Below are 12,938 nucleotides of genomic sequence, written 5' to 3'. Positions count from 1 at the left end.
AATAATAATTGATAATATTATAAAATGTTAGTATACACATTCCGTATAAATCTTTCTTTTACTTAAATATTGTTTTTTTAAGACAGTTCAGCTTCATATACACTACAATTGTGCGTATTTTTTATTTATTTGTTCAATTTTGTGCATGTGCGTGTTTTACACTGACAGACATTTACTGCATTATGGTAAACAAAATTGAGAGGACAATTGTCATATTTAATGTTTTCTTTATTTCTTTTGCATTTGGCATGCAATGCCTGTTGTGGGAAACATCTTTTTCACTTCTCAACAAGAAATCTCTCAGAGTCAGAGATCCAAAATCCCAAAAGATTAGACTTTATTAAACAAAGCTGAGATGTCAGTTCAGTTGATCATCTGACTTCCTCAATGCAAAATCTCATTCTTATACCAATTCTTTTATCATCACACCAGCATGTGTTGTGGAAAATTCTAAGTCTTCAAAGTCTGATTCAGGTTTCAAAGACATTCTTGCAGAGTCGAAGTTTCAGGTCTCAGAAGAGTCAACTTTATTGAGCAGTTCAATAAAGGGAGATGTTAGCAAGGCATCTGAATTCTACACTGGTCAGTTTTCAGGTCTTATACATTTTTCTTATCTCTCGGTGTCCAATTAGTGCTCCTCCCCACTATTTCGCCACAATTAGAAGTTCTCACGTCTGGTTTACTTTTTTCTTTTTTTTCCTCTCCCTTCATAACCATGGTTATGTTGGCCTGTGGCCTCAGTTTTCCTGGCTTAAACAATGTTTAATCAAACAATGATGTACCTTTTATAAAACAATATGTTCTTGACATGTTTTGTGAGATTCACCCTAACATCTCTGTTTATTAAAACAATTACAGCATGATGATGATGCTATATTTTACAGATGTTATCTTAAATTTGCATCTGAACACCAAAGACCTCTGAGATTTAATTGTGTCTTTTGGAAACAATCTCTCGAAAGACGTTCCAGGTGCCAAAAAGATTAGACTTTATTGGATAAAACAACAAAGCTGAGACAAAATCAAAATCTCTTATTTTTTTCTTCCATTTCTGTTATTATCCATTATCCAATAAGTGTGTAATCTGGGTTCTTTCCCAGGGTTTAACCAATCCTGTTTGTTTGCCACAATTAATTATCAATCCTAATGACATCTTAATTGTGGCATGTTGCCAGTCTATTTAAAAACAACAACAACAATTGATCTCATTTATCAAGAAAGTGTACAATAGTCTACATGTAAACAAAATTGAGCAGTTTGATTAGTTGCACCATTCAGTGATTGAATGTTTTCTTTACCGTGTTTTTCAGTGTGTTGCTGAGATAAGATAAACAGAATAGCATATATGCAAACATTAAAGTTTCCCATATGGGCTGTGTGGCCTATACTATAATATTTAAACCGAGATATCAGCAAGAATCCACAGATGAGAAATAGGCAGACATGAGGGTGTGTGTTAACTGCTCTTTAATCGAGTCCCTGCACATCTGTGTCCACTCTGTATACCGACTGAAATAGAAGGGGAGTGAAGTTTGGCAAACAGCTCTGTCATTTAAATGATAAAAATACCAGTAGAGCTGGGAGGGGTCACCGCTGAGCACAGGCGGCACGGTCCAACATTACAGAGACGCATGAGAACTAAACCACAGCACCCCTTCAGTCTCCCTGAAACACAAACTCCAAAGAATGCATGTTAACATGCTCTTCATAACCAATTAACTTCCCTGATGAAAAGAAAAACGCTTAAAACCAGCCTAACATGATCTTCATAAGCTGGTCTCAGTTGGTTTAAGATGGCGTCTCAACTGAAAAGTGACCAAAACCCCTCTAAAACCAGAAAAAGACAAGCCTGACCAGACCAGCAAATCAGCTTAGTGGGAGTCTTTTTTGGTATTATTTTGTTGTTTATGATTATCTTTTTACTTAAACTAGGCCTACACAGATTTTGCACTATTTGGCTGTCACCGACCTCATCGTAGTTTTATTACTTAACATGATATTTAGCACAATATAGGCCTACATGTGAATTATTAAATAGAACCGGATCAAAATAATTATTTGTTTGTGAATCAAAAATCACTGAAGGTGCAGCAGCCACATTAACAGCGCTAGACGAAATTTCAATGGTGACGCGAATTCGTCGCGTTGCTTGGTCTTTTGTGCGAGGTGTTTATTACTTATTCGCTACACTACTGAAATTCGATCTTTTTTGCCGTCGAAACTTCGCTGAAATATCGCGTCGTTTGGCGAAATTTCGCGGGCAAAATCCAGTAACGCGAATATGACGCGCTGCTTGGTTTGAAAGCGACTTCTGAATGAGCGGTGCGTACTATCCCTACACGATTGCAATGGACCTTTTTGTCGTCGAAACATGTAGGCCTACTTATTTAATCCCACTGTTGATAGAAATCTGTTCAAGGAGACGCATGTGGAAAAATAGGCTACTGAGGACATTAAATATTTTATTAAATACAGTTGATCCAAATTAACTTCATAAAATAGAATCGTTGGATAGATATACAGTACATTGACATTATTTATGAAAAACAAATCAAAATTCTAATAAATTTATCACACAGCCAAAGAAAATATCATGCTGATAAAGTGAAGAGAGCTTGAACTGTCCAGAAGGTTTGCAGGAGCTTTTGGTGGAGGGATTGCTTGAGTCGCTCGGTCTACCTGCTGAAGAGCTTCATGAAACTCTGAAATCCATCTTCACCGAAGAAATCAAACGCTCCCTCTGAGCTTCCCAGATGAACCAGGAGCAGGACCAGCAGACCCACCAACAGCAGCGGAATCAAGAGATTCCAGCCCGACGCCAGAATGTTGTACCACTTCGCCTTGTCTGAGCATTCCTGTGCTGCACGCAAGTCGCCCAAGGTCTTCTGATCTCGAGCCTGAAAACACAAAGAACGGAAATGAGTCTCGGACAGTCGTGTTTTAGCACATGAACTCAAATCAAGGTTCTTAAATGGTTCCTTGCATTAAGTCATTCTCAGCACTCTTAAAAATATTGGCATCAATGGTTGTTGGGAACTTTACAGTTCACAAAAATGTATTTTTGGAAAAGGTAAAATTAAATTAATATGTTCTTCACACTAAGAAAAATGTTTACCTTTAAAAACTGTTCACTGAAAGGTTCTTTGAGGAACCCAAAATAGTTTTCTATGGCATCACTTTATGGTTCTTTGGAGATTAAGAAGTTCTGGATTTTGCATTATCGGTTCTTCAGATTGGCGCTTTGGTTTAAAGCACCAGTAGATAATCTTTTTCTAAACTAGAGGTTATTATATAGCATTAGGCTGTAAAATCATTTTTGAATCCAATTATTAACTTTGATGGTCCATCATGTGACATCCAGGAATATTTCTGAAGAAGTTAAAGCCACACAAAGACATTTGGTGTTGGAGCTCACCTTGATGGAGTAGATCAGAGCCATGAATCCCAGGCAGCAGAAGTTGACGTAAAGAGTGTTACAGAGTGACCAGACCAGGTAGTCGTTTGGTGGCTTCTTGCCCGCTTGGCTCATGTTGACCACCGTGGAGCCGCCAGCCTTACGGCCGGACTTACAGTTAGTGAGCGGAGTGCAGTCGTTCACGTAGCTGTATGTGGCGTTATCCATCCTCGGAGGTCAGGGGTCAAAAATCCTGGAAGAATCTGAAGAGGAATTACTGAGGAGAAAGATCAGGACACTACTTATACAGCACTGCATATGGGAGGAGTCAGAGAGAGAGAGAGAGAGAGTGAGAGAGTGGTCATTCATTATGTGGTTGTTGCTAGAGAGAACAGGGCAGGGTGCTGCTTCTATACATGTATCCATTTCGAGAAAAATCTCTAGGTTTGTCAAAAAACGCACAATTAAAACTATAATTATACATTTACAAACTGAATCTAAATATGCATTTAAATAAATTAAATTAATTTAAAATGCATAAAAATAGACTTTTTAAAATAAATAGACTGTTATTTTAAGTATTTTAAAAATGTTAACTTACCAGATTTCTGAATCATTCCCGTTTTTCAGGGGTATTTAAGAGCCTTTCATTCATTTAATAAAAAAAAAAAAGAAGCCTACAGAGTCGGGTTTTTGGGGGATAGGACGCAAGCATTGTCATTGGAACACCAAAGCGCTTATATTTAGGAAGCATGTGTGCTGCAAGCTAAAAAATTTTTTAGCATCATTCAAGTGATGTTTATTTTGTTCACCACACTGTTACAAACTTCCAGGATCTGGGGATCCTGTGTAAGGAAGTGACGCCTCCTACTGGAAAGAGCAAGGCATTTAAAATGTGAAGTTCACTCAAAAATGCAGTAATTCAGTAAATACAGAAAGTCTGAAACCTTAAAAAAAAAAAAATGTTCATGAAATATTGTGAAGTTCCAAAATTCCAAATAAAAATGTAAGGAATCAGAATATGAATCATGCAATATTTGAGTCTTCCAAAGCCATACAGACAATATTTTTGTGGGATAAACAAGCTGAATTGTATACACTTATACATGAATTACATTTTGCCCTCCAAATCTCACGCTTGCGAGAATACAATTTTAAAGGAATGACAAAGAATCAGGGTTTGGACAATTAGTATGTAGTGAAAAGAAAACGCACAACCAAGATTTCAAATAAATCCACGACTCATTCATAGAGATCAAATATTCTTATTTATTAATTACAAAAAGTTACATTCGTGTTAACACAACTGAATTATATTCAGTTAAGGCAAAAGGGACGGAAAATCCTATTCAGCTTTAAACTGCATCAGTAGCCAAGATACAGACAGAAAAAAAAAATCTAAAGCATCAGTCTTTATTAAAACATTTGTGTTAATTCTCAGATTATTTTTGGCTATTCTACACTTCACAGACAATCAAAATGCAGAAATACACTGAAAGAGGCTGATTAAGTTTGGATTAGCTCAATGCTCTTGCGTATGCATCAAAGGCCCACATTTGGTTTAATGGCATAAATCATGATTATGAAATCAGTGTTGTATTTGCAAATACCACTTGTGTTGTAACTTGGCCATGTTAGATATGATGTCTGTATTTTTATAGCACACAAGGAATGAGTTAAGCATCATGACTGTATATCACACTCTATAAGAGAATGAATATGAATGAATGTGTGTGTGTGTGTGTGTGTGTGTGTGTGTGTATAGAGGGGCGGCACTTTTAAATCACATCTTAGAGGCAGCAGCCACAGCAGACGCTCCACCGCGACTATAGACATGAATAGTGTTCTGGAGAGACAAAGACAGAAAATAATGATATAAACACCAGCGTTATTTAAATATTGTTGAGATACTATTATAGTTTTTATTTGAAATCTGTTTGTTTTCAATGTAATAGTTAAATTTTTAGTAATTTTTTTAGATGTCTATATAGTTTATTAATTTTTATTTCAGTTTTCGTTTCAGTTATTTTAGTACATCAAGCTAGTTTTTTTACATTTCATTGTAGTTAGCATTTATTTTATTCCAAATATTTTTTTTTAATGGTTTTAGGTATACACCCGGATACATTCTAAAAGAACACAGATGAATGTGTGTGAGACTGATCAAATGTTTTCTACCTTCTTCCCTTCAGCGTTGTGTTTATCCAGGAGAGCCTGAACACGAGTCCCATAATCGGGGTGAACGGACATCAGGTTTTGCACCTGCAAAAATCACAAACAAAAAAAACATCAGAATTATCTGGAATCATGTTTTTTTCTCTCACCATGTTACCCAATAGATGCTAATGAGACGTTTATATAATTTGCATGAGATTAAAATCATACCACGCGTTTCTGAATAAACAGTTGAGCTCCTTTCATATGGCCGGCCATATTCTGACACAGACGCTCTCGCTCGGCTTCGTTCAGCACCTCGGTGAAGAACGTGCGCACCTGCGGAACGGATCAGAGCGGGAAATATTAGAGCTCGCGGATGGCTGGATTATCCTTACATGGATAGACACGGTTGCTGACACACCTGGGTCACATTGTCATCGTCTGCGCTGTTGTATCGGCCCACGTCGGGAGACACTTGACACTTCGACTCAATGAAGCACGGCTGGGTATCAGGAGCACTGAAGCTGTTGGGGAAGTAGTTCGGAGCGCCCCCTACAGGACCGGACAGGAACTGCTTAACATTTCATTACAGATTTCATTGAGCCACAACAAGTTCATAAAAGCTTCACAGCATTTGGGTCACATGCCCTGATCCATCATTCCAGACAGATGTTGCGTTGTTAATCCGAGTCACTTTTAAGAGACTAATACCATCTCTTACCCAAAAACCAAACCCAGTATGACGTGACGTTTTTTTTCTGCTGTGAATGTAACTCACCCTGGTTGTCGTACATGCACATGGGGCCGTCTCTCTGGTAGTTTGCCACACGGGTGCGGTAGGGGCAGTTGACGGGCAATTGGAGGTAATTCGCTCCGAGCCGATGCCGATGTGTGTCTGGGTAGGAGAAAAGACGCCCCTGTGGCGAAAAAATTGAGTAATTACAGCATTTAGTGATTCTTGTAATTAGTGATTAGTCAGTGACGCATTAATCCAAAGTAATCTACAGGATGCTTATTACGAGGATCCTGAGCTTAAGTGCCTTGCTCAAGAACAAAACAATGAATAAGCATATTTTTGTGCATCATAAGCCTGTGCAAACAAACCTGTGAAATGCGTCTAGGTATGTTGCTTGTGACATAATAGTAAAAATGTACCTGTAGCATCTTGTCTGGGCTGGCCTCGATGCCGGGCGGCATGTTACTGGGATCGAACGCCAACTGCTCAACCTCAGCAAAATAGTTCAAAGGGTTTCGGTTCAACACAAGGCGTCCCACAGGAATCAGAGGGAATTCCTTATGGGACCAGACCTGAGAGAGAAAGATCCAGACATCAGGATGGACGCATTAGTATCAAAATGAGGCTAAAATAATGCACTCTAAATAGGACGGCCTTTGAATATTGTCTTGGGCAAAGGGGGGCCTTGGAGTCAGAAAGGTTGAGACCCACTGGTGCATTCTGGGATGAGAGTACCTTAGTCAAATCAAAGGGATTCCACTTCCAGTTCTCCGCCTGCTCAAAGCTCATGACCTGGATGTAGAAGGTCCAGGATGGGAAGTTGCCGTTGGAGATGGCGTTGTACAGATCTCTAATGGAGTAATCTGGGTCGGTGGATGCAAGACGATCCGCCTCTTCGACAGTCAAATTCTTAATGCCCTGATCAGTCTGAAAGACAAGAACAAGAGACAGGGTTTCTTAACTCAAATATTTTTCATCCGTGTTTTAATTCATACAGTATACAAAATCTGCTGTGTGGTTTTTCTGAGTTTGAGTCACTTTTAAGAGACTAATACCCTCTCTTACCCAAAACCAAACCCAGTATGACACATGACGTTTTTTTCTGCTGTGCATCTAACTCACCCTGGCTGTTGTACATGCACATGGGCTGTATTCATTACAACTAATGATAATAATAATAAAATTGTTTATCATAATAAAATGTATTCAAACAGGACATTGAATAATATTATTAATAAGGGATATATCAAATATATCAAACAACCCAGATATATACATTAGAACATGACATTGGCTAATATTTAGCAATATGAAACAACTCAAAAAATTTTCATCCGTGTTTTAATTCATACAGTAAACAAATTCTGTTGTGCAGCGCTTTTATGTGCATTTTTTTGGGGAATTAATTGTTATCATTTAATTTGATTTCATTTTAAATAATGGATTACACTGTTTAATTAATAATTTTGATTAGGCACCATTTTTTAGGGTAAATTTGTATTAAATCGTAAAACAGAATTCATATTCTCATGTAACCAGACATTCAGACATCACAGTTCATTTTAGGGGCGTGAAAATGTTGATGTCCCCACGTTAACAGACACGCATGCATCTACTAAATTATTCATTCAAAAGCATGCAAGTTATTGCAGCAATGGCGGCGCGAACTTCACATACGTTTGAAAATCTAGCGTTTAGTTGAAAAGGCACAGTTGTAAACACGACAGCTTTCTTTTTCCATGGGGGGGGTTTGGCTTTGTTTACAGGGGGACTGTTAGAGGACGCGACATACACATCTTCCAGAAATCCTGTGGATTTCAACCAATCAGATGACGACTTCGAAACTGCCGAAGTGTTTCCCATTTTGTGTGACGTTCAACCAACTGAGACTAATGTGGCCCAACATGTTAAATTCATTCCCAAGGTCTAACAAACATATTGAATGCATTTCCTCCCCATTAATGGTATGAAATAAATAGTGATAAATATCAATATCAAATGATATGGAGAAAATATTGTGATATTATTTTTGACCATTATCACCTAGCCCTAATTAAACATAAAATTTGCACTTATTGGCTGTGATTTTGTCACTTCAAGCTGCATATTTTACACAAACAAACATTAAGTACCTTATAGTGGAACTTGCAGTAGACCGGCTGCCCCTGAGCGTTGACCAGTTTGAAAGTGTGCGATCCGTATCCGTTCATGTGACGGTTGCCATCCGGAATTCCCCGATCGCTGAAGAGGAAAGACACCTGCACATACACGTAAATCAGGATGAGTGAGACTTTCTGCATTACTGAGAAGAGAACACAAAGTGACCTGCTTCTGCTGCCGTACCTGGTGCAACGATTCAGGACGCAAACCCCAGAAATCCCAGACCATATCCGGATCCTTCACGTGAGTCTGCGGATTTCGTTTCTGAGAGTGGATGAAGGACGGAAACTACAAGCACAGTGAACACACGTATTCGGTTAATATTGGGAAAAGGCACTTAATGGACTGTGTGTGGATCGGGTCTCTCACCAGAAGCGCATCCCTGATAAAGAAGATCGGGGTGTTGTTTCCAGTAAGATCCCAGTTGCCCTCATCGGTGTAGAACTTCACTGCAAATCCTCGAGGATCTCGGACGGTATCTGCCGACCCAGACTCACCAGCTACAAAGATACAAATACACATTTATCAAAGGACAAAGGTAGTGCTTTTTACTTTGAGTAGGCAAGAGAGCGAGAGTGTGCCTTATGTTTTTATCACATCGTTTCTGCATGTGCTCTTTACCCTCTTACAAAACCATTTGGCTCCATTTCAGAGACCCGAGTGTCACGACTTCTGTTACGACACCGTTTCCTAGCATTCCTAATCCCAACATAACAATCGATACATACAGAGTCCAGGCGACACTAGATCCATTAAAATATCCACGCAGAAACGTACCCACAGTGGAAAAGCGAACAGCGATGGGTGTCGTCTTTCCCACATGCTCGAACACTTTGGCTTTACAATAGCGTGTGATGTCATGGGTCACTTCGAAGTAGCCAAACGCTCCTGCAAAGAGACAGAGAAACTATTTAGTTTTAAGTTCATATTGTTTGCGATAACATACAAGCGCTAAAGCGTCCTGGTATTGCCCATCCAACCAGAGCACAGCTCTTATGAGCCAATCAAATTTCAGGACAGTCATGTCATTTCAGCCTCTTATACTACGGTTCAAAAGTTTGGGGTCAGCAAGATTTATTTCTTAAATTAATACTTACACTGAAGACTGGAGTAATTATCCTGAAAATGCAGCTTTTCATCACAGGAATAAATGACATTTTACTGTACATTTACTGCACAGAAACGTAAAATCTCTTTATGTTTCTGTTCACTTCACACTCACCTGCTCCTTTAGCGTGCACAACTCTCTCTGGTATCCTCTCTCGGTCAAAGTGGGCCATTTCATCAGCAAACACCACGTCCTGGACCAGCAGTGGCCCACGCGGACCCGCCGTCATGGAGTTTAACTTGTCCCCAACCGGGACTCCGGCTCCAGTGGTCAGGACATCTGGCCGCTGAGAAAATAACAAAACAAAATGAGACAGAATAGCAAAACTGGATCTAATTAAAATAACATCTAAACAAACCAAATAATTGTATTTATATAAAAAAAACTCAAATAACATGAATTTTCTGATTATTTAACAGTCAATGCGTTCAAATCAATATTCGTCATATTTAGATATTAATCTATTTTTATACTATGCATACATTTGAGATGTCACTGAAGTAAACGAGTTTTATAAAACTACACTGGCAAAATAAATAAAATAGTATTTTATAGGCATTTGGCCTACTAAAATGGTGATTAAATAACCATAACAGATATTTATCTACTTATCTGGTTAAAGTTCAACTGTCGCAGAAGTAGAGTATGTCCTCGTTAAATAAATAAAAAGGAAAGGGCCTAGGGGCATATATCAAAGTCCCTTTAAGGCTTTACATAAAGTATACGTATGTACATGCATATAATAAATAACAATTAAATAAAATATAAATAATTAAAACTACATAACATTAAAGTTGTTGGCCTTCAAATATACAACAGGCGTTCTCAAATGCGATTCGTTGAGCAAGGTGTCATTCATGTTATTGACCAATCGCGTTAGAGTGGAGTGGGATGGGGCGGGGGCTTGAACCTCTTCCGTTAATGTATGTTGTTGACCCACTTCAACTACGAAAACATTTAACCTGAAATTATGTAATAAACCTTATCTTTTAGTGGGTAATTTTGTGCAAACAACATACCATGCAATAAGACCGCAGGGGATGTTATTTTCGGCATCTGACGAGTGTTTTATGCAATTATATATATAAAATATAAGACAGTAGCCTAGGCTATCTAACTTACTGCATTCATGCGTGACAAGTGACATATCTTAAATTCATGATTAAAAACGCCCTGATAGTCACATGTTAGCTTGCAGTGACACTATGCATTATTGTGTCACTGCAGTCATGACAAGTCTTTCAGATTTAAGTACAAAATAGTTTTAGAGTAAAGTCGATTTTAAAGCAACGCAACACTTCAGTGTTTTATAGAGACGTTTTGCACATCAAAACACGAAGATATAATCAAATCCCTTTCGTGTTTATTCATTACAGCCTTGCGACCTTTGGCACAATTTCGCAATGCACAATAACACATTAAAAGAAACGCTAAAAACCCAATTAAACGCACAAATCTGAACTTATTTTTTAACATAACACAATATTCAATAAATAAATTCTGCAGCAGACCTGAGACCCGCGGCCCTCCTTCCACAGTTTCATCTGATCCGTTGCCTTTTCTCTGTCTCCCATTGTTCAGGTCTTGAATGGCACACAAAACGCGATACAAAATTTTTGTGGATCCAAACACCGACTTCGGGATCTGTCTAAACGGTTGGTATTTATTAAGGCTGGTAATAATCTGCTCTTTGTACTTGAAATTGGACCCTTATGTGACCGTATTAGTCTCCACCCATTGAAACGTAGCACCTAAATGGGCGGGGCTATGTTGTCCGAAAGTTGCAGGATGGGTCTACATTTTACTTTTCTAACACATATTAATTAACTCTCCAGTGTTTATTTGAGGTCAATGTTTATTAAATATTATCGGTGTTAATATTCAGATGAAAAATATTCCCTAGACCGAAGCTGAAGCAAGCAAACAAAGTGGTCATGGGAAATACCCTTTATATACTGTCTATGGAAATACCATGGACGTAGTGTCCGTAAAGTCACCCGTAGGTTTCTGATGAAGAGCATTTTTGACATACATTTTTGAAGCTTAAAGTGGGCGGAGCCGGCCATCTTGGCCTCGCGTCACCACTAGTCGCTCCCGGATAACAGAATATGGGCAAAGAGGCGGAGCTGAGGAGCCTGGCTATCTGAAACCACGCCCACCTAGCGCGACGTTCAAGTTCTCCTGGGAAGTTCGTACGCACAATATGGGAAGTCGTGTTTACGACGGTCGGTGCGTGTCACTTTCGTCGGAGTAAGATGGCGGAGTACTTTCTCTTAATTAATTAGGCCACACAAAAATACAGCGAGGCTCTTAAACTCTAGTTCTAGAAAATGAAGAACAAAGATTTGCATAAGTGTGCTTTTTTTTTTAATGTTTTTTTTTTTATGAAGCCACTGCAAACTTTTAAGAAAATATGCACTCATTTACATACATTTCCAGAACATAAATCTGAACATTGGACAGGATCAAAATTCTTCTTTAAAGATATGATCACCGATCTATATGATTGCAATTGAAATCTACAAATGCAAATAGATAGTGTAATTAACACTTAAATGTGTATTTAGTATTTTTCTTTCCACTAGTCTGAATGAAAACAAAATATTAAAGCTAAATAGCCAAAAATGGCTGGGGGGGGGGGGGGGGGGGGGGTTAGAAGTTAAACAAATTGGCCTACTTCTCTCACATCTCATACAAAACAACTGACTTCATATGAAACAAACCACATACAGCATTTTTATTTAAACAATTCAGTTGATTGCAGTATGTTCTACATTACATGTGCATGCATTGTAAAGTTATGTTTTATCATTCTTTAAATCTTTTGAAGTTCACCAACATCAGATGTAGCCTACACTGCAAATGAGAATATTGCTTATATTAGGGTGAATTTGGCACAGAATGAAGTTTAATAAGCTTAAAATATTGTTAGTAGTAAAAATGAATCACAGCATTTGCAGAACTTCATCAAATCAAAAGACTTCACTGCAAGAAGCTCAAATCTGTTATTCATTCTACAAAACATTTGAGGTGTTTACGATGTAGGAAGTGATTTACAGATTTTGGTATGAAGTTTTTACATTCTGTCATCAAAAGTTTTAATTATTGCGGCAGTTAAAACACCTTTAGATTTTCTTTCGTGCCGAAGAAAACTCATGAGAACGTGAAAGGATATTAGTTTATACATATTCCAGTTTGATATGAATGTATGTACTTTATGCAGTGTTGGGGTGATGCAATACAAAGTACAAAACTACAAAGTACATGTTCCTGTGATGAAATAACGTAAAGAATACTATTTATTTTTCAGTGACCCCGTAACAGTTACTGTTTCGTAGTTACTTGCGCTACATATATTAGGCTATTTGAATGTACTAAGGCTA

General features: G+C 38.1%; 3 protein-coding genes across 3 annotated transcripts in view; all 3 read right to left on the bottom strand.

The window, feature by feature from the left end:
* Positions 1-239: 239 nt before the first annotated feature.
* On the bottom strand, positions 240-4,288 carry ifitm5 (interferon induced transmembrane protein 5). Its single transcript, XM_079604287.1, has 2 exons — positions 3,416-4,288; positions 240-2,897 (listed from the first exon to the last, which is right to left on the bottom strand). Exons 1-2 carry the CDS (start codon positions 3,620-3,622, stop codon positions 2,676-2,678), a joined length of 429 nt encoding a protein of 142 aa, XP_079460413.1. The 5' UTR covers positions 3,623-4,288; the 3' UTR covers positions 240-2,675.
* A 355-nt stretch (positions 4,289-4,643) lies between these two features.
* Positions 4,644-11,574, bottom strand: cat (catalase). The gene is made up of 13 exons (XM_079603512.1): positions 11,067-11,574; positions 9,670-9,841; positions 9,225-9,335; positions 8,817-8,947; positions 8,631-8,735; positions 8,420-8,545; positions 7,023-7,214; positions 6,707-6,859; positions 6,330-6,468; positions 5,973-6,103; positions 5,780-5,887; positions 5,573-5,656; positions 4,644-5,240 (listed from the first exon to the last, which is right to left on the bottom strand). Exons 1-13 carry the CDS (start codon positions 11,127-11,129, stop codon positions 5,178-5,180), a joined length of 1,578 nt encoding a protein of 525 aa, XP_079459638.1. The 5' UTR covers positions 11,130-11,574; the 3' UTR covers positions 4,644-5,177.
* A 638-nt stretch (positions 11,575-12,212) lies between these two features.
* Positions 12,213-12,938, bottom strand: part of syt12 (synaptotagmin XII) — a 10,513-nt gene continuing 9,787 nt past the window's right edge. The window contains exon 8 of the mRNA XM_079603513.1: positions 12,213-12,938. This exon is cut by the window's right edge and continues 1,168 nt beyond it. The gene's annotated coding sequence lies outside the window, so the exon portion shown is untranslated.

The sequence above is a fragment of the Phoxinus phoxinus genome (genome assembly GCF_949152265.1).
Source record: "Phoxinus phoxinus genome assembly, chromosome: 25".
Lineage (NCBI taxonomy): Eukaryota > Metazoa > Chordata > Actinopteri > Cypriniformes > Leuciscidae > Phoxinus > Phoxinus phoxinus.
Note: the sequence above shows the minus strand (reverse complement) of the source record. Positions and strands in the feature narration are given on the sequence as shown.

What these genes read in the sequence shown, in the direction of transcription:
- cat (XM_079603512.1), bottom strand. Translation starts at nt 11,129, where the DNA reads ATGGGAGACAGAGAAAAGGCAACGGATCAGATGAAACTGTGGAAGGAG. An exon ending in TGTTCGCTTTTCCACTGTGG is followed by an intron (nt 8,948 to 9,224) that starts GTACGTTTCTGC and finishes GTATCTTTGTAG; the next exon opens with CTGGTGAGTCTGGGTCGGCA. An exon ending in ATCCCTTTGATTTGACTAAG is followed by an intron (nt 6,860 to 7,022) that starts GTACTCTCATCC and finishes TTTCTCTCTCAG; the next exon opens with GTCTGGTCCCATAAGGAATT.
- ifitm5 (XM_079604287.1), bottom strand. Translation starts at nt 3,622, where the DNA reads ATGGATAACGCCACATACAGCTACGTGAACGACTGCACTCCGCTCACT. An exon ending in CTCTGATCTACTCCATCAAG is followed by an intron (nt 2,898 to 3,415) that starts GTGAGCTCCAAC and finishes TTGTGTTTTCAG; the next exon opens with GCTCGAGATCAGAAGACCTT.